Raw genomic sequence first — 21,151 nt, 5'->3', positions numbered from 1 at the left:
TGACCTGACACGTTCAATGACGACTTGAGCTTTGCATGCATACGGGAACAAGCCCTCATGCGGATGTTTGCATACATATGTAGACTACTAATGTTTATGTATTAGCTGGATGGAGCCCAAAGACAAAAGAGGATAAGGATAATGTTTAATTTTGGGAATTTATTGTGTTTATAGTGCACAATAATGTTTGAAACCACTAAATATGACTCGTTTTAGGCCTATTGTGGTAGGTATATCTATATTAAGAATAATTTTGTAGCTAAATAGTGTGATAGAATATATAATTTATGACTCTGTGGAGTTATTTGACATAAATGTGAAACTTTTTATCTACACCGTCACATTTATATTTCTCCATTTTTCATAGAAAATGACTTGCATGATGTTTTGCAGAAGCCAAAGGAAGTCTGAGCTTCAACCATCCCTCTTAAATCTAAACATTTCTAAAGCTGTGTTTTACTAAGCAGCCACAACTCAGCTTAAATGATTTTTACTAGGCACTCTTGCTGACTTGGAGTTGGGGGATGGGGTTTAACAGAAAAGAGGGGGGGGGGCAATACGGGGTCACACAGGAGGAGAACCGGGAGGGAGGGGGTCGCTTTTTCTTTCTCTACGGGCTCTAGGAAAGAAAGGAAGGAAGCCAGAGCACGGCAGAGGAGCCCAAACCAACTGAGGAGAGATGGATGGTGGGGGGAGGGACTGGAGCAAGAGCGCTGCTTATTGGTAGGCTGTGGCTCTCTCTCTGGATGGATTGACTTAACACGGGTCGAATTACACCATTTGCCGTGCATTAGTTTGTTTTTCTCCCAGCCAGGAGAAGTTGATTCACTACGACGCGCACAATCATTTTTTTCTGGATTACAAGCAACACTAAAGGATACAAAAATAAGCAATTCAGATGAGGTGAGTTTCTTTTGCCGCTACGTGGACATATATCACTTTGTTGCGCCGCATTACGCAGTGAAAGTCGATCGGAAAACTAGAGAGGAGAAGTCTTTGCTGGGATACAAAATATCCTCTGACCACGTCGCTATGCTGCTCTGCAAAACTGATGGTTGCAGGACAGAAATAGTTCAGGTCCGGGCTATTTTTGCTTATGCTTCAGTCCAATTTACGCTTCATTCATTCCTTTCAGGACGCATTTATGTGCCCTGCTCGGAAGCGTCTTTCCAGCGCCCATAAAGCGGTGTAACAGAGGGCAAACCACATTTAAAGTCACCTCTTCATTTGTGAGACAGTATGCTCTCCTATTGAAGCTGTCAGAAACCTTTCGTTTTAAGTTCTATAGTAGCATTATTAAGCCATGTATCTAACTTCAGTTGTGTGGCTGTAGGGATAAACAAGCACGGAGAAGAGTTGTGCGTAAATGCAGTTATTTGTTTTATTCTGGTGGATATATGTGCGATGTGACGCTCTCCGTCAAGTCCACACGCCCTCTATTATCTTAACTCAGCATTAAATCAATGATTGTACATGAAGTCGGAGCGCGGCGGAGTGAGGATAGCGCGTCGTTAATGTTTATGCCTTTTCTCTCTGGTTTCCAAAGTTAATAGTAGTGGAAAGGGGGCTGGTGTGTCGGTGTATGAGGGAGGGGGCTGTGTGGTCGTGGCAGAGCTTTGAAGATCAGTCATCAGAGCGCAGGGGCCCGGGGACGGAGACAGAGCAGCCAGTCAAAATGCTCGTATGTGGCGAGCGGAGCTGAAAAATCTGCGCGCAACTGGATAAAAAGAAAAAAGTGGGGTCCGGATGGAGCTTTAAAATAACAGGAATATTACATGCTGGGTGTTTTCTCTTAAATGGATTACCAAAGGAATATGACATTGAGTCGGATTGCCCTATTCATGAGTGAATTCGGACACACAAGGTAGGTGTCCTCGATGTTATTTAATTATAAGCAGTGCATTTTTTTTATTTCTATGATACATTATGTGTTTTATTAGTGAGATGGACCTTTAATTTAATGAAGGACGCATCACTGCTGGCTTCTATACTGTCCGGAGATCTACTTTGTGAGGAAAATCCATACAAGGGAATCAAGATTTAAAAGTATTTAATTGAACAGAGATGTGCTGATTTACTGAGAGTAAAAACTGAGCCATGGAAGGTCCAAAACAGAAAATTCATGTGTGCGTACTTTGCCACAATTTCAGTCATAATAGCTCTGTTCTTCTGCTGTGTATCGTTCCGAGTTGTGTTTAACTGTCCAAGGCATAAATTAAAGTGGTTCTGACACAAAAATCAACTTGGATTAAAGGTAACCTGCACATGATTGTGCGGAGCGTGCAGGCAAACACAGTATTAAACAACAAAAGACCAGTAGGATGGGCAGTTTGGACTTGAAGGGCTGTTGACTGCTCACTCCACTGATGCTTTTAATCTTTTTAATGCATTCCCAATTTCATTATGGTATTCTTATATTGGATAATAAACCGGAGAAGCGCTCGTAACCTTTTTGGAGCAGAGCAGCACGAGAGCCCAGCCCTGTGCATGCATTAAGTGCCGTGGAGGCAGTTAAAACGCAGCCCCATCACAGTTGTCACTCCACCGCTGTCCCCCGCGTCTTTGTTGTCTTTTGTATGAGTCCTACATGTGGGCTAAAGGGGTTCTGAAAAAGATTTACCACGGATAAAAAACTTGAATGCCTTCTACGCCCCAGTCCGCACAATGCTTGCATTAGAGCCCGGGCTGCTGCATGGATTGTGTGCGCAAAAGAGGAGCGGAAGATCCCCACGCAAAACTTGAAAAATTACCAGCGAGCAAAGGAAGAGAAACAGAAGAATTATAGGGGGTGATAGGGTGAATTAGAATGGTTCATCTGCTTGATAAAAAGCCATGTAAGTGGGGGCAGTTTAAGGAATTGTTCTGCTGTGTCTCATTAATTAAAGAAATTTGGCCAATTTAAGTAAGTGAGCAAAAGGAGATGAACCAATTAAGCAGCCAGTGGGCTTATTCTGAAGTCGGTACTATAGACTAACCTGGTGTGCCAAAATAAATTAAAAAAAGTGTACAATGATGTCTAATTTTAGTTTGTCTGTGGTCAAAATGCATCTGTGCAAATCTAAATCACTGCAGTCCCTTTATAAAATAAAACACACAGCACAAGTGGACATTTCCCAGAAACTCGAGTGTCTGAGCCCCGTCACACATCCAGGAGAACCCCAGCTTACTTACTCAAACTACAAACTTCACATAGGCAGGAGCACAACACTCCGGCCAGGTTAAAACATCCGAACCAGCTGTGGGTTGGTTGACAGCACAGCTGGCTGGTGTGTCTCACTTCGCCTCACTGATCACGGGGTCAGAACTCAGCGACCAGAACGATCACCGTTAACCTCCACTACAGCCGGCTGCAACCCCGGAACCACTGTCACTGAACCATACAGTGATCAGTGTTAACCCTTTACACCATATGCCTAAAGTGCTGCTCAGAAACCACATTGCTCATTGCTAAATTGGTGGAGTGATAAAAGTTTGACCCCGTGTGCAGCATTTGGAGTCCATGTGTTTATGTAGTTGTTCCCTCACAACCCCCTTTTAGGAGCCCCAGAACAGCTCTCCTAAACGTAGGTCCACTGACCGGGGGTGGGGCTCTATTGTGTTGACTAGCCCAAAGCCCCCTTTGTTTCCTGGTCACACCTGCAGCTCAGCCCCTTTTGTGCTCTACTATAGCAGAACTACTGCTGAGAACAGCCTTTCTCCTGTTTCACTCCTCCTCTCTGCAAGGTAGAGAAGAAAGGGAGGGAAGCACGGTTTAGGGTGGCACAGCCTTCTCCTTCTGCCAAATCTCTGGAGCAACAAGTCCAACCAAGCCCCTCACAAGTGATCCTTAGGTAAATAGCACGCGATTAGGGGTGGGGGTTATTACAGGAGTGGGAAAAGGAGTGGTAATCATTTCTGGGCCCTGTGTGGTGGCTGCTCTAATCATCTGTCTGACTCACTTTCCTGTGTGGCTGCATCTTGATTACTTTCTCAGAGACAACCGTGTCATAAGACATATCCCATTTTGGACAGTCGCGCATGCTTACACACACATTTTAGACAGAAGTGTGAAGAGTGCCTGAAACTGAACTCCTGGGCTATCTGATTTCCTGTGCTGTTAGGTTTTCAGATCAGTACGGTGCAGAATGACAGGCCGAGCAGCCTCGAGCAGCAGCAGCCATTGTTCTGCTGGGATTACATCCACCCATCACACTCGCACACAATTTACGAAACCTCACGCACTGCTGTTGTTTGTCTTCCTTTTATTGGCCCCAATTCCTCCCAATAGGACTCCCCTGCAAAAGTACATCCATTCAGTGTTGCAGTGGGGGGAGAGGTTATGGCTGACATATGCCAGCGAAAGCACAGCTAAGAGGAGAATATGTGTTAATCTGTCATTTTGAGCTCGGAACACTAAATCTTCAGCTGTAACTACCAGAATTGGGCTACAGACCCCAACACCCACCATCAGTAGAAATAGCAATCCGCCAGACCCCTCCCCCCGCTCCCCTCCCGTGTTTAACACCATGGGCCTGAGCCAACAACATCAGTGGGGAAACTGCGTGGTTGTAGGACATTGAAAAGCCTGTAATAACAGAGGTAGAGTGAGGCAAGGCTGAATGGCACCGAGTTGCGTGACAAGCCCAGCATCTCGAGGCTTGTTGAGGCCTATATGTGTATGTGCACACATACACACCCCCCCACACACAATCACACACACACTGGAGGGCAGGAACCAGAGAGCGCAAAGGAATAGTCAATAGAAAACATGCTGGGCTCACTAGAGATTGAGAAGTAATTTTAGATCGCTGACCTCTGGATGTCTTCTGTTTCTGTTTTACATTAAAGTTTCTGAGGAAAGCCTTCGCCTCCGCAGTGTGGCTATTACCATGCAAGGAATCATGGGAGATCGAAGCTGGGCCTCTCGTCGGAGCATTTTTCTCCTGAATTGTTTAGTGGGGGGAGAATGGCAGGAAAAAAAAGTGGTGTGTGCGCTTTACGAAGAGGAGCTATAGAGCAGGACTCTAAATTTTGACAACCAAGGAAATGATTTACCTGTGAACACCGCCAAGTCTGGGCTGGAAGCACAGCCTGCAGCCTGTATGATAGCACTATAGAATTGAAATGTGGAGCTTGGTTTATTTACCTTTCATAGCGCCTCTTTTTTTCCCTATTGTTGTGTGTTTGGTATCTATTCCTGTCCCTGGCTTCTCCTGGAAACTCAGCAATTTATTGCTTGGGTTTTAATACAGCACATTTGTTGGTGTGAGGGCGTCTGAACCAGGTAGTAAAAAAATAGCAGCTACGCTTTTAAGGAACACCACTGTCTCTCTTTGCAGAGCAGTGTCATCATTTCTCGTTTAGATTAAGTTGCTGACAGTTGTTCTTCTGTATAGATCTGGGAGCCCGTGTGCATAGATCTGTGGAGTGTTTGCATCCAGAGATTCATTTGTATCTAGATTAGAGTTCCTACTCCGGCATCATTGATGTCTGCTGTTATAGGATGAGATATATGCCCTCATTTAATCTTTCTATTTTGTCAAAACATTCAACCCGTAATTTCACCATTAAGTGGACTAATTGAGATGAAGCGATTTCTTGTCCAGGCCTTGCATTACTTAGTCATAATGACATTGCTCTTTCAAAGGCCTCAGTATCCCACAGAGTGCTGAATAGCCATGATTACACATTGTTGATGACTAAAACACGCTGGCATTACTCCGCTTCCATCTCCACGGCTTCCATTCTTTTTAGTAACACATCGTCATATGGGAACTGTTCCGACTCAAATTGGATTATTAGAGCCTGGAAAACTGTGCGCTGTATATCAACATGTAGGTTTTAAGGCAGTGCTGCCAATTTGTGAACTATGTAATTCACATATACTGACAAAAGGTGACTGATGTAAATTATTGCTGTCAGGTAAACACCTTATCCTGTCTCATTTTCTACTTGACAACCGTTTGTGTCATAAAGTGTTTTAAACTAAGCGTTTGGAACGATTTAAAAGGTTTTTCCACAATTTCCATTTACTACAGGATGAAGGTGACCATGTGGTGAGTTACAAAGTTCTCACATGGCTACAGTGATATGGCAAAGCCCATAGATTGCCTCTGCTGGCTGTTGATCTGCCATGCTTCCTGTGTGGATCAATCAAAGCACTAATGGCTTGGCAGGCAGGGCCCACAGACAGCACTGGAGCAGGTGTGCTTTGGGGCTAATTGAAAAATGAGTCAATACAGTGTGTGTCTGGGTGTGTGTTTGCGTGCGTGCACATGCATCAGTCTTTGCATTACACCATTTGAAAGAGTGATTATGTATGTGCAGCCGTGTGTGTGTCTGTGTGTGTGCGTATCCCAGTGTGCTCCCAACTAATCCATCCCTCTGCCTGTGTGACGTCTCCCGGTAAATTGTTTATATCCGTTCAGGCTTTGCCTGCATGAATAATTTGTTTGCCTTATAAATATTTGAATGTACACCGATCATTAATATGCACAGACACAGTCTGTCTCTAAAGCACTCCTCCACGCACTAACATACACACTAAACTCCTGCCACTCCTACAATGAATTATTACCAATGTACTTGCTGGTATATCATGTCTGCAATCAGATGCAGTACAAACTATTTGTAACAAGTATTAATACTATGTCAAAACAACTGTACATGACTTTATCCTCCTAAGACAAAGATGAGTGAATCACTGCTCTGCAATAAAGCACCCCCGCCCAAAGGAAAGGCTGGAGCAATAACAGCCAACAGAGCGCTAATAGGAGTCAGCTAAGGTCAGAGCAGAGGCTACACTAGTGATGGTGATGAAGTTGCAATGTGCTGATTAGTGTTGAGCCCGACCCAAGACAAACCAATCGTAGCACAGATGTACAGAGACAGCAGGCCCGCCACGCTTCTAACAGAGTGGACTTCCGCTGCATCCAACACACACCGAGACACCCCACCGGTCACTTGGCTGACCTTCCCTTAGACAGCAGATGTAGGGAGAGGTAGAGGGGAAACGCCAAGCACTGCCACTGAGAGCTCAGTCATCAATAAGCCTGAGAGGGCATTATGTGCACCTTATGTTTGTGTTTCACCAACACAAGAAAACTTCACTGCTGATATCATCTTTTTTCATTTTTCTGAGTTTACCAAGGGTTTGGCTTTGGCTCATAAGACTACTGGTCGCAGCAGATGGTTAAATATAACATGAAATGTTTGACATGTCAAGAACAAAAGCATGTATTTTGTGTGCGTTTCCAGGTAACATCTCCACTAGAGTGAAACAGGAAGTGTCGTCTGTGAGCAGCCATGGGCCAGAGAGCTGCGCTTCTGCTCAGTGAGCTGCTGCTGCTGCTGCTGCTGCTGCTGACAGCCTCACGCACTCTCCTCGCAGTCAGCTTCCCTGAGGACACCGTACCCCTCGATGTCGTTGACGCACACTGTGAGTACACGCACCCAATATGAGCTCAGCAGGGACGAGGGGGGGGTAGAGATTACAATTGCTGCAACGTCACTGAAAAAGTCAACAGCTATATTTAATATACACTTTTTACTCAGGCCAGTCGCATGCGGAATAAAGACAAATACCGGCGGCCTCCTTATTCCAGTCGTGTCAGCAGTTCAGACACAAGCATGCCATGCTCATAGTAATAAAATCAATCTGCTGGATGGTCAGTTGAGGCATTAAGTGGATTTTATTTTCATCTCTGTGGTGTGCTGGAAGAACAGAGAGATGTGCTGACATCGGCAGCCATTATCTAACGCACAAACACAATGACACGCAGATATAATTATACAGAATACACTGTAGGTATTTTTACTGTACCATTACCTTAATTGCATGACGATTTGTATAAAGCACACACACACACAGAGCATATTTCTTTAATCAGTACAGTGGAGTTAAATGTAGCAAGAGCCGAGTGTGGTTTATCCGCACAAGAGTGTCTGCTCCCATTTCCTATTAACAGCATGTGTGTGTTGTCTTCACAGATTCACGGAGGTACCCTGTGTTCAGAGGCAGGCCCTCTGGCAACGAGTCACAGCATCGCCTTGACTTTCAGCTGATGACCAAGATACAGGACACTCTGTTCATTGCTGGCAGGTAAACCCAACACACACTCACTATTTCCATCTCTTTCTCTTTCACACATCCCCCACACCAATATACTGTCACTCCTTGGCAGGTAAACAGTGGCATAAGGGGGAAAAAAGCTCTTAGTGTTATTGGATCTGTGGCTTCTAGGCCTGCATTTGATGTATATGGCCAGTATTGATCGAGGAAAGGCGTCTATCATGCCAGCCTGACGCTCTGTCAGGGATTTCTTGGCATCTTTACATGTCTTTTTGGTATTTATGGGCACTGGGATTAATCTGACCGCCAGCACTAATATTGTAGCAGGAAATCAAGTTGACATCTACAGTATAAAACTCCCACCTCTGGAGCCCCTATAATCATCTCCACATGTATCACTGGCGTCAGGTGGATCCTCCTTTCAGCCAGTTTAGGGTATTTGCATGCTTTTACTAAAACTGAAGCAAAATGTCCCCAGCGGGTTTATAAAATTTGATCCCCATTGGTTTTGTCACATTTTTTATGACTAACGTATGAGCAAAACAATAAGTAATTGTCGATGTTACAGCAGGGAGCATTTTTGGGTTTTCTATAACAGGCAGTTGCATAAAAAAACAAGTTCACCATGCACTGTTAACACAATGTAGACATTTAAATTTTGGTCTCATTTTGACAGAAAATGACGCAGGTTTTGAAAAGAAGAAATTGGCTTGCCTCAGATTCTTTATTACTGTGAACTAAAAGTTTGTGTGATTCCCACCGCAAGGGGAGGCTGAAACCATCGTTCACAGTAAATGAGATCGTCTAATGACAGGAACCATTTAGAGAAATATTCTCCTAATGGCGAATAAATAGAAAAATTGGGAAACAATGCAAATGAGCTGCTGATTATGCACCAGAGTTCCTCTAAGAATGAGAAAAACAAGAAATGGATAAACCATGTAGATGTGTTGAAAATGGCAATTTTTAAATGGAGAATTTCACCCTGTTATTCATATTAAAAAACACAGATTTTTATTTTTAAAATGGTGAAACTGAAAAGGCTGAGTTGTATTCCTGGTTGTGCTGTATCATTGAGCTGTGTGTGTTTTGTTGTTGTCTGCCCACAGAGATCAGGTGTACCTGGTCAGTCTGAGAGAATCCTACAGGAATGAGATCATTCCTTACCGGGTAAGATTCTCGCCACAAGCTGCTCTCTCTATCCACAAACACTAAAAAGGGCTCCATAGAAAATACAGAGCCATTCATCACAAACTGGACAGGTTGTAAAATGAGAGAGTGGAAAAGGGAGGACTGTGTGAGTGTGAGCGTGTGCACGAGTGTGAGTGTGTGCGTATTTAGTGTGCCGTGCGTGTGTCTAATGCTCCATGTTGGGGTTTTTACAGAAGCTAACATGGCGATCGGGCCAATCTGACAGAGACATGTGTGCCGTCAAGGGAAAACACAGGGTGCGTATAAAAAGCCATTCACCTTTTTTTTTCTATTCCACCGCGTGGACAGAGGATTAAACATGTGAGCAGAGAAGCTGGCTGCCCCTAAAAACGCTGTCCCATGTTGGGTGTCTGTTTTCAGGACGAGTGCCACAATTTCATCAAAGTGCTTGTTCCCAGAAACGATGACCTTGTGTTCATCTGCGGTACCAATGGCTTCAACCCCATGTGCAGATACTACAGGGTCAGTATCCAGTGCTGGAGCTTTGCATGCTCAGATGTGTGCAAAGGCACACACACACAAAATGTTGATTAGGATTGTGTAAATATGCTTCAAGTAATTTGGGTAACACACCCTTCATTTTAATTTCTTGTTAAATACATTTGACTAGACCAGGTTGACTGATTTATGTGTGTGCATGTGTGTTCCTTCTCGCTGTGTCCCTTGACAAAACTCTCTTAATGTGTGGGTGATTGTTGTGTTGCCTGCAGCTGGATAACCTCGAGTTTGATGGGGAGGAGATCAATGGACTGGCACGATGCCCATTTGACTCCAAGCAAACCAACGTTGCCCTTTTCGCTGGTATGGGTCAAACACACACCCGCCCACACACATAGTTAGTCTTGCCGCAAAAGAACTAATGGGTTCCTACTTACGCTCTCATTATCACCTCTGTGTCTTTGCCACGGTAAAACGGTGCCTGCAGCGATAACAGCTCAGCCAATCAAGCCGTTTAAAAGAAGAGAAACAACAAAGCATTGAAGTGCAATATCTGGCAACTCTACGCCTTGTTTTATCATTATTATTATTTTTTTATTTATTTTTTTTTTTTTTTAGAGGGGAAGCTGTATTCGGCAACTGTAGCTGACTTCCAGGCCAGTGATTCTGTCATCTATCGCAGTATGGGTGATGGATCAGCCCTGAGGACCATCAAATATGACTCCAAATGGCTGAAAGGTAAGCGATTGCCTCTTAGTCACTCTCAATCTTTATTTCCCTCTCCCCTCGCTTTTCCTGGGGATACATGCGTCTACCTGCCAGCTAGCAAAATGCCCACGGTGCCTTTGCATGGTGTATGTATGTACGTGGCTGTCAGAGCTGTTTTTAAAGTGATAGAGAGCTCTCCTGCCTTGGCAAGCTCCATGGGGATATGGCCTGTTCTCTCCCAGGCAATCTAGGTCACCCCCAGTCATATACAGCCTTGTACAAATCCCTGAAATATTCAACATGCACAGTGGTGGTGACGGTGCAGAAATACACTTCAACTCTCTGCTTCTGTCTCTCCCTCAGAACCTCATTTCCTGCACGCAGCAGAGTATGGGAATTATGTGTACTTTTTCTACCGAGAGATTGCGGTGGAGCACAGCAATCTGGGCAAGGTAAGACAGTGCACCTGCTGTTTATAATGCATTACATATTCCGCACAGATACAGTATGCAGGCCTTTATCCAAAAAAAGGCTTACACCTCCCTCAGTGCATGTGTGTCTGCCTCAAAATGGCCCCAGTGGTAATGGAGCCCATTCAGGCGATGACAGTACATCGCATTAGAATACACGAGAAATTTTAACAGCCAGTGTTTGCTGGGAATGTTCTACTAATGTAAGACCATTACACAGCAAGAGGATTTGTCTCCCGCTGAATGCACGCTCTGCGTCTGCCTCTACCTTCGACACATGCAGAGGGCATTAGGAAGCTCTGTGTTAGAGGCCAACTTCAGATTTGACCGTGCCTCACCCTGAGCAGGTCTGGCCGAGCCACAGGAAGCCAGTGTCCTCCATCAGCCACCAGCCAATAAATATTTCAACCCTACTAATGCTTTGGTGACACCTGGCCTCTGATGGAGCTTTGCACTGGTGAATAATTAAAACTGTCAAAGCCAACTGCTTCACACACTTCATTTATACTCTCAGCTTTGGTAATAAGTGCAATCAAACGCACGGCGCAGCATCATGCCGGTCAAGGCTGTTGGGATGTGCTCTTTTTTTCAAGTGTTTGCTCCAGTCAGGGTGAACAATCTCCGCACACAAAGATAAAGATGAAAGTGTTTGTTAAGTCGTCTGTCTCGAGTTGCTACAGGATGGAGAGATGCATTATTCAGCATGTTGAAGTGTTTTTAGTGACGTTCACTCATCCGCCTTCCTCTTCCACCCGCCTCTGTCCTCTCTTAAACCCCCACTCCTCGCAGGTTGTGTATTCTCGTGTTGCCCGTATCTGTAAGAATGACATTGGGGGTTCGCAGCGGGTGCTGGAGAAGCACTGGACATCTTTTGTGAAGGCGAGGCTGAATTGCTCAGTGCCAGGGGAGTCCTTCTTCTACTTCGATGTGCTCCAGTCCATCACTGACATCATCAACATCAACGGAGTTCCCTCTGTGGTGGGTGTGTTCACCACACAGATGAACAGGTAAGCTGCTGGTAGTTGTTAAATTAACCAATGGCGAGGGCAGATATAAGAAAGTAGGAATCATACATAGATGTTGTACTAATGTATTCATTTCACCCCAGCATCCCAGGGTCAGCAGTGTGTGCCTTCTCCATGGCGGACATAGAGAAAGTTTTCTGGGGTCGGTTCAAAGAGCAGAAGACTCCTGACTCTGTGTGGACTCCATTTCCGGAGGAGAAGCTGCCCAAACCTCGGTAAAGATTTAACTTTTGTTTTCCCAAGAAAAACTCTAAAACTCTCCAAAGCATACAGAGCAAATAAAGCAAAAGAAAAAAAGCAATGTTTGATTTTAAACCTGGCTTTTCTTGAGCAAGCGGCACTTGACTCAGCGGCTCTTTACCGCCTGTCAGTTTTCCCCTTTTCTTAACCCTTCTTTGTCCAGGTTAAACCCAATGAAATCAAATCTTTTTCACTAGTAAGGGATGAAGTTAGTAGCCTTGACCCAGCACACATTCACCATCTGCTGATGATTAAATTTTTAATCTGGCATAATTAGACGCGTTGCATATTTAACCTGTTTACAGTCGCCATGTATATTTGTAGCCCTGCCCTGTGTCCAAAACACAAAGTCCACGAAGCACCTCATTACCCCAGTAAATCATTAATGGAGGATAACCATGCATATGTATATTTTATGTTTCCAGCTGAGGCCTTTTTGTGATCCTAATAAGCACCTGCTCCTCCGCCCCCCCACCCTCTCGTTGCACTTTTCATCCATTTCAATACACGCTATTATTACTCCCTGGTGTGTGATCTCATAGGCTGATCTTTGACCTTTTGCCCTCTGTTCGTGTGCACCCTTCATCCTAGACCCGGGTGCTGTGCAGGTCATGGTCCAGCTGCGTCCTTAAAGAGCTCCATCGAGTTCCCGGACGAAACCCTGCAGTTCATCAAGTCCCACCCCCTGATGGACACAGCTGTGCCTTCTATTGGGGATGAGCCTTGGTTCACCAAGACTCGCGTCAGGTAAACACAGAAGCACATTAGGGAACATTACCTCAGTTTTTTAAATACATTAGTTTTGAAAACAAGTTTATTTGAATGTTTAACCAAATGCTGTCTTAAAGGTCTAGTGTGTAAGATTTAGTGGGATTTAGTAGCATCTAGCAGTGAGGATTGCAGCCAGCTAAAATGTTATCCAGATATGATTCCTTCAGTGTTTATTGTACAGGAGTTTTTTTTTTATCAGGAGTCCAATTATCTGTAGAGGTCTCTTCTTCTCCAAAATAAATAGACCAGGTTATTAAAACCAGTGAAAACACTGAATAAAGCAGTTTCAAGTTAAAAATCAGCATTTCTCCGATGCTATTCGGCACATCTCACTCGGGCCGCTAGCCCAGCATCAGCTAATGCATGCTCACTTTTTTCTCTGATAACTAAAGATCCAGACATTCAGGAGGTTTCTACCAGGAACCAGATTATCTGCAGAGGTCTCTTGCTCTCCAGAACAAATAGACCCGGTGATTTATATGGATGAAAACACTGAATAGCTCACTCTCACATAACAAAACACAACTATTTTTATTTTCAGGTGACTGTACACTAAAAAAAACATGCTTATTGTATTATTTTCCATCTGTGCCAATATATCCCCCGAAATCATACACACTGGACCTTTAACGCTCAATGCAGCTCTCCAAAAACTTTGCCTAAATACAATGATGTAAAATTAACAAAGCTATGTATATATTAAAATATGACTTAGGAATAAACAAATCTGACAAAGCATTTGATGCAAACATTCAATACTCAGTGCTACAGACACCTTCAGGTCAGAACTGTAAAAGCATTGAGGTTCAATAGCCCGTTAATAATGTGCCGCACATGGAGATATCACTATCAACACGTCTCCTAATTTACTGTGGCTTACTGTGTAATCCAAGAGCTGAAGCGATGTGTGTATTCAAAATGGCCTCTCCCATTCTGAATGGGATAACCCCCACTGTGAGTAACACATGCTCTTCTGCTGTGTCTGTAGGTACAGACTGACAGCACTGGCTGTGGACAATGAAGCAGGACCTCACAAGAACTACACAGTGGTGTTCATCGGGGCCGAGTCGGGGGTTGTCCTCAAGGTTTTGGCCAAGACTTCCACCGTGTCTCTGAATGACAGCCTGCTTCTAGAGGAGATTGATGTCTTCAACAGGGCCAAGTAGGAATACATGCACTTTTCACCCTCTGTCTGTCTGTCTGCCTCTCTTCTCTTTTTCTCTTCCCCCTTCTGGCTGAGGAGTCAGCAACTCTTAAAGTGAAGCATCCTGACACAGATGTCTGTCTGCATTGCACAGTATGTGTCTGATTGTTTTTTTGTGCTTATTTGTGGATGCGAACGCACACCCTGCCGTGTGTTAGGGGTTAAAACCCTGTTAAACTGTGAGGGAAAGCTTTATGTGACTTCTCCACCTTACAAGTGATTAAATCTACTGAGACTGAAACAGTAGACACACGCATCTGATAAACCGCTGATCAGGTTTCTCTCTTCCCCTCCCAGGTGTCTGTCTAACCGTGAGGACGACAAGCGTGTCCTCTCGCTGCACGTGGACAAAGACGCCCACAGCCTGTATGTCGCCTTTTCAAGCTGCGTCATCCGTATTCCCCTGAGTCGCTGTGAAAGGCATTCTTCCTGCCACAAGTGAGTGACGTGCAAATGCGCATGTAGGGGGTTAAAATGTGCTTTGAACGGTCGGTCATAGGTGTGTGACTTTGTTGTTTTGCATTTCAGTAAAAACCATAAAGGGAGTGATAAGAACTCAGTCTTATGCCTTTTGGTTAATGTTCAGTCAGTGACAAATGATTATAGTGCACTTCCCTGAATGATTAAACCTGGAGTTCTGATGGTGTGTGTGTGTGTTTGCATGGCTCCAGGTCCTGCATTGCATCAAGGGACCCCTACTGTGGCTGGAAGCCTCACGGGGCCTGTGAGAGGATACAGCCTGGCGTTTTGTGAGTTCAAGCTTTCAGCTGTGATATAAAGTGCAAATATTATAGATGAGAAAATAAGACATCAAGACTTTTTGCTTCTCTTTGATTAAGCTCCCTATCTTTCCATCTATTCTTTGCTTTCTTTTCAGGACTGGATATGAGCAGGATGTTGAATTTGGTAACACCGCCCACCTGGGGGACTGTCACGGTACGGATCTCATCTCCATTGTCATGCCGTCTATCCTGAGACATATGCAAATACGCACACAGATACACGTACACTGACACACACATGCACACATGTCAAACTCATCTCCACACACATCATGAGCCTGCACACTCACACCAGTAACCACTCCAGTAACTTGCCCCTACATAAGTCTATGTGTAGTATTAACACACACATCTGCATACAGTACATGGCCACCTGTAACTTATGCCACCTGTGAGGCAGAAACATGGACATGTACAATTAAGGGTCATGTTCAGCTGGTGCAAATGGTAGAGGTCTGAAGATATCCTATGGCCAGAAAATGTGCCTTTGCTGATTTTACTGTAAAATGCCTGTCCCTTCATTTGTACCAACTAAACATGACCATGGCTGAACCTCAGTATTGATCAGAACCAGAGGGCCTCGAGTGACTCCAGTGAGAAACGGACACTGCTAGCGGGTGCTTTATATCTTTACTATTTAATCAAATAAACTGCACTCTTAGTGTCTCTTAGGAATTTTAGTTTTTACCTCTGAATTCCTTTATACTGATTTCTTGTCCTTTTAATTCTTTTAGCGTTTTTGGGCACTACATCAGCGCCAGATTACAAATCATTTGGCGACCCTACCTCTGGTTAGTTTGATCTTTTACTCAAATGGTTTCTTTCCTTGAGTTCAGCATCTACAACCCTGTCTTTTCCGCCACTGCCACCATTCATCTTTTTCTTACCAAACACCTCCTGAATGCTAATGTCACCTGCTTCATTTTCATTGTCACAAACAACAGACTCATGGGCGACATCGGTGCTCTATCTCAGCACAGATTCACTTTCTCCCTTTCACTCATCACTTCCTGTTCCAATCCCTCTTGCATGTCCACCCACCATCCCGTAGCATCCTTACTGTTGTGTACCAACTCCTCTTTGAACCTCTCCTTTGTCCCCTTCCAAATTGTCTAAACAAAATACAAAACTGTACTTTCATTGGTCTGTGAATGTGAACTGTGATCAGGTTTGTCCACTATTTTGTCAAACACTAACCCTAAAAGTGACCCATTGCCCATCCCTACTAACCGGGATGATAACAGTATGCTTCACCCACGTCTGCACAGTTTGTTAACAATTTGTTTGTCACCACAGACATGGAGTATTCATCAGCGCCAGTCACTGTCCACCCCAGTGGGCCCAAACACCCCCCAGTACTCATACCCACTCAGAGCCCCAGCTCTGGGCCTGGTCCAGAGCTCTACGGCTCAGGCTTTGTGCTGCAGGATGACCCAGCCACCTCCCATTCTTTAGACTCTATCCCAGGGGGCCAAGAGGGTAAGGCCCACAGGGAGGCAGCCAACATGCTGCAATGAGCCCGATCTGATAGCTGCCAACAACTCTCACTAAGCTACACTAATGTGAATCTACACATATGCAAACACACACATGCACACATTGGCAGCTATGTAGGGTTTTCATTAGACAACATGGCAGATACTAATTTCTTTATCAAATAGACTCTTTCATACATAATTTATGTTGCTATACACATTATATTTTCATGTTACTATTGTTTTCTTTCCTTTAAATTGAAATTTCCGTATGTTCTTTCTTTCTTTTATATTATTTATTCCCAGTTTTCTAATCGTTAAGCCTTGCACTCTCCGTTCTTGTATAGTTTTGTTAAAACATTTGTTTGAATTTAGCATCTGTCTCTGCCAGTATAGATTTTTAACCCTAGCTCTAGTTAACAGTTTACCCTGGCTGGTAGATCATTGACTGGCCCTGCTCTGCCACAATACTGTTGTGGCCGCACGGTGGATGACTAACTCTTTCAATGTCTGTGGTTACTAACAAACTTCCAGTAGAGAACACCTTGGAGACGAGCACTGCTTCTCTTTTCTCTGAACACCTTCCTGTTGGTTGGTCTCTTGATTTGGCTCTCCATTTCAGAAAAGAGTGCACTCCTAACCCTTTGGTATCGGTTAAACGCATGACAACAAGCCTCTAGTGGAACGTGGATCAAGGCAACACTTTGAGTCTTCCCTTCTCAACTAACATAGCACTGCTTCTTATAGATGGTGAAATGGATGTGGGTACCTAACAGCTTCTGCCAACTTTTACCATATTTCTTCTTCATCTGGGTTTGATGAATAGAAATGTGTCAATATTTATGGTATTTGGTTGACTGGTTACCTCGTATTGGGGGGGTGTAAAATCAGAAACTCATGCATGGTTGTGTTCTTACACAAACATGTGCATTTCTGCTGTTGAATGGGAGGGACGCTTCACTGAGCACTTAAACTCTTTTCATCAGGGGTTAACCAGTACTCCACTGTTTTATAGGTGTATGGGATATCCAAGCAGGTGAGACCAACCAGATGGTCCACATGAACATCCTCATCACCTGCGTGTTTGCTGCTTTTCTCATGGGTGCTCTCCTGGCTGGTCTGATTGTTTTCTGCTATCGAGACTCATTCCTCCGTAAGCCGAGGCATGTCCACAAGGATGCAGAGTCGGCACCGTCCTGCTCCGACTCCACTGGAAGCTTTGTCAAGCTCAACGGCCTCTTTGACAGCCCTGTAAAGGTACAGTCACTGAAACAGGTCCAATGCAACATCAGTGTCCTTTGTGGTGAGGAGTGAATGAACAAGATGTGTCTAATGTTCCTCCTTTGATTTGTATTGTTATATTCTCAGGAGTACCAGACCAACATTGATACACCCAAGCTGTACACCAATCTACTGAGCAACAGCAAAGACCTGAATTCACCTAACGGAGACACCAAGACCATGATCCTGCGGGATGGCTGTCAGCCCCCAGAGCTGGCTGCCCTGCCTACACCTGAGTCCACCCCTGTGCTTCAGCAGAAAAGCCTGCAGCCCATCAAAAACCAGTGGGAGAGGGCTCACGGGAAGGCCAGCGGGCCTCGCAAGGAGTCCAACTCATCAGCCAAGAGTCCTCAGTTCCTTCCATCTTCCCCTGCTCCTCCTAACCCCAACCACCCTCACCTTGCCTTGGGACACTCCCACATCCCCAGTGCAGTTGTCCTGCCCAATGCCACACATGACCACCCTAACCTTGACAATGGAGATGATACACTACCACATTCGTCTGACAGGAAACTGAAGAACCCAGATTCTAAGGGAAGTAGGAAAGACCAGAAAAGGTCTGTGGATGCCAGAAATACCCTAAATGACCTTTTAAAACACCTAAATGACTCAGTGGCGAACCCTAAGGCCATTCTTCAAGAAGGATCAGGGCCTCGCCCAAGGCAGCAGCTCACACTGGAGCCCATGGAGGAACTGACTGAATTACCCCCCAAGGTGCCCAGCCGTGAGGCTTCTCTGTACTCTCCCTCCACCTCCCTGCCAAGGCACAGCCCCACCAAGAGGGTTGATGTGCCCATGCCCACTACTCCCACAACACCAACGGGGAGCATGGGGGGCACCCTGGAGAGGCAAAGAGGGGCATATCAACTCCACCGGAGTGCCTCTCACAGGCACTCCTTATCCACCTCACCAAATGGGGTAACCATGGGGGTGTCTGTGTCTCGCCAGCACAGTATGAACAGAGGGGGTTACATGCCCCCAACACCCCCCTCCAGACTTGACTCCCAAGGCGGAGTGATGGGGGCAGGAATGCACTCAGCCCACCCATCCTCTGTATCCCGACAGAGCAGCTACAGTGGATATGGCTCACTCCCTCGCACAGGGCTTAAACGGACCCCATCGCTAAAGCCAGATGTGCCCCCAAAACCCAATGGGTTTTCACCACAGACTCCACAGATGCGAGTGGTTAATAAGTACAGTTATTAAAAGAGCATGGACACTTTGGAGTGAGCTCTTGGCCTTGACTGTAGAGCTTTGAGCCCTGAGGGCTTAGGGGGGCTATGGATGGGGTCGGGCCTAGTGTGTGTTTGTGTATCAACTTGAGGTGTGTTCCCCCTTTAAACAATATGCACATTCACTCACACTAAAAAAGGGAAAATCACACATGTGGCCAAAGATACTCCTTGGGGCTTTTTTGCTCCCTACGTCTCCATCTCCCTCCCTTGTCACGGTAGCCACAGGATATGAACAGTGGACAGTGGTGAATCTGCTGCTCCCCATTGTATCTGGGCTTGGGTGTCGCCCATTCCCTTATTAGGTACGAGGTTTAGGACACCAGCCGGGGCTGCTACGGCGTCTGTGCTTGTGGTGCCAGATTAAAAACAGTGGAATACTTGAAGAATGGGTCTCATTTGTCACTGCCCTTGAGCACTGTTTTCCCACTAATGTGAACTGAACAAAGAGGAGAGGTAGGCCATGCCTTTGTTAATGAGATGGCTGGGGGCAGAGGAGAGAAAACTCAAAATCATAAGTGTGCGTGTTGCTTAAGATACATATGACTGCTGACGTCTGAATCAAGCAGCAAGCAAACAGAGAAAAAGAGTGCAAATGTGTGCGTGTGTGTTGGTTGATAGGAAAGCAGATTTGTGTAAAGGCAGTACACGTTAAGCCTTCACACTTGTTTATCAAGAGTGGTGCTACATGTCAGAGGATGCACCTTAAGACCTGTCTAAGACCTAAGTCACCGTCTCTCATTTCAATATTATCGCTTGTTTGAACCCATCTGAACCATGTCAAAACCATATTTTTTGTCACTCTGTAGTGTTTTTGATTACTAGGTTAGGCTGAGGTGTGGTTGGTCATGCTGGGTGTATACTGGGACATGAACTCTGTAACTCACTGGGAAATTTTACTTACATTTGCTGCTATTGGTTTTAGACATAGGCGTTTGTCTTTGATGCATTTATTTCTCAACCAGACTGGGATAGCCCTTCATATGGGTGTGCACATCTGCTTGTGTGTGTGTGTGTTTGTGTTATGGTGCAGACAGAGGCCAAGAAGTACAAGTTAAAGCAACCAAACGCACTGTTAAATGGGGAAAAATGCTTCTCTCCAGGACTGAATCTCCCCTAACCTCCACTGCCCCTTTGTAGGAATTATACTGGTGGTTCAAGAGACTTCTTTCTTTATGTAGCAATGGTATTAAGAAAAAACATACATTTCTCATCTCATTCTATAAATGAATTTTGAACAAAAATGATTTGCCTTTATGATGTTTTACTGTGTTATTTAAAGAATTTACCATATGAAACTAAAGCAACACCAATGGTTTAGCCCATGTATATGAATTCAACATTTCAGGGCACTTCTGTTCCGTTAAACTTGTGTGTCCCCTAATAAAGCAAACACTAGACTTTTCCTTCTACATTAATCCTATTAAAAGGTATATTAAAACTGACCCTAGAACAATACATGGATGTAACACCTCTGTCATCTGCCGTGTTGGTTCTGCAGCCCGTGTTCCCTGTGCAGCTTCCCCTGCGAGTGGCCAGTGTACAATCAACACAACAATTTACAAATGTGTCCAAATGAGTCATGCTGGGAATGACAAGATCCTGTATATACTTAAATACTATAAATAAGGAGTATAAATATTTTTAGGCAAGTGAACCTGAATCTGTGCATTGTGTGCCTTATTCACAAAATGAAATATATTGGCTATGTCAATTGGTCCTCTGTATGTTATTGTCATATACTATATAAACATTTTTTTTATACAAGCAATTTGAAAATCAGCAGGATGTGTTGGAAAATCACTACCTAATCCAAACTGAGGTGAAAGAAATTGACTGACAGACACTGACAGACATTCTAGTCATACAAAAAGGACAGTAGGAAAAAAAACATTTATTTGGAGTTTGAATCAATTTTTCTGCTTTACTGCCGGTGTTGAAAAGAATGGTGTTAATCCACCACATAGAGGTGCCATGCAGTGAATGTATTTTCTTGACAGTGGGATGTAGGGTGGTTAGACCTTGCACTGTGGAGCAGTCGGCTCAACGCAGCACATCCTGCCCACAGCCAATGTATTAACACAGTGTTCACATGAAAGCCGTCTGTTGGCATGGGCAGTGGTCACACACAGTCCATAATTCCCCAGGATTGCAGTGGCAGGAGTTGTTTCTATTGGCCAGCGGTGATGTCTGAGGGATCATTTCTCTTGGGTACATTATTTGGGTGACATCTGCAATCCTATCCAAGTGTCAGTTGCCTGTT

The 21,151-nt window shown here is 44.7% G+C and overlaps 1 protein-coding gene across 6 annotated transcripts; it reads left to right on the top strand.

Annotated features, from left to right (window-relative positions):
• The first annotated feature begins 678 nt into the window (after window positions 1-678).
• On the top strand, window positions 679-20,013 carry sema6d (semaphorin 6D). 6 transcript variants are annotated; one of them, XM_033619830.2, is made up of 20 exons: window positions 682-903; window positions 7,237-7,417; window positions 7,969-8,080; window positions 9,160-9,220; window positions 9,436-9,498; window positions 9,623-9,724; window positions 9,973-10,063; window positions 10,319-10,438; window positions 10,772-10,860; window positions 11,668-11,885; window positions 11,987-12,118; window positions 12,735-12,890; window positions 13,903-14,076; window positions 14,416-14,556; window positions 14,790-14,867; window positions 14,996-15,054; window positions 15,635-15,691; window positions 16,197-16,379; window positions 17,391-17,632; window positions 17,744-20,013. In XM_033619830.2, the coding sequence occupies exons 2-20, from the start codon at window positions 7,285-7,287 to the stop codon at window positions 18,860-18,862; spliced, it is 3,330 nt and encodes a 1,109-aa protein (XP_033475721.2). In that variant the 5' UTR covers window positions 682-903; window positions 7,237-7,284; the 3' UTR covers window positions 18,863-20,013. The 6 variants fall into 6 exon arrangements, with proteins under 6 accessions (XP_033475757.2, XP_033475721.2, XP_033475748.2 ...); XM_033619839.2 differs by lacking the exon at window positions 682-903 and adding an exon at window positions 1,648-1,864; XM_033619866.2 differs by lacking the exon at window positions 16,197-16,379 and having other exon boundaries at window positions 679-903; window positions 17,744-20,011.
• The last annotated feature ends 1,138 nt before the right edge of the window (window positions 20,014-21,151 follow it).

This window comes from Epinephelus lanceolatus, chromosome 2, assembly GCF_041903045.1.
Source record: "Epinephelus lanceolatus isolate andai-2023 chromosome 2, ASM4190304v1, whole genome shotgun sequence".
Lineage (NCBI taxonomy): Eukaryota > Metazoa > Chordata > Actinopteri > Perciformes > Serranidae > Epinephelus > Epinephelus lanceolatus.
Note: the sequence above shows the minus strand (reverse complement) of the source record. Positions and strands in the feature narration are given on the sequence as shown.

What these genes read in the sequence shown, in the direction of transcription:
- sema6d (XM_033619830.2), top strand. Translation starts at nt 7,285, where the DNA reads ATGGGCCAGAGAGCTGCGCTTCTGCTCAGTGAGCTGCTGCTGCTGCTG. An exon ending in AGCACAGCAATCTGGGCAAG is followed by an intron (nt 10,861 to 11,667) that starts GTAAGACAGTGC and finishes CACTCCTCGCAG; the next exon opens with GTTGTGTATTCTCGTGTTGC. An exon ending in TATCCCAGGGGGCCAAGAGG is followed by an intron (nt 16,380 to 17,390) that starts GTAAGGCCCACA and finishes ACTGTTTTATAG; the next exon opens with GTGTATGGGATATCCAAGCA.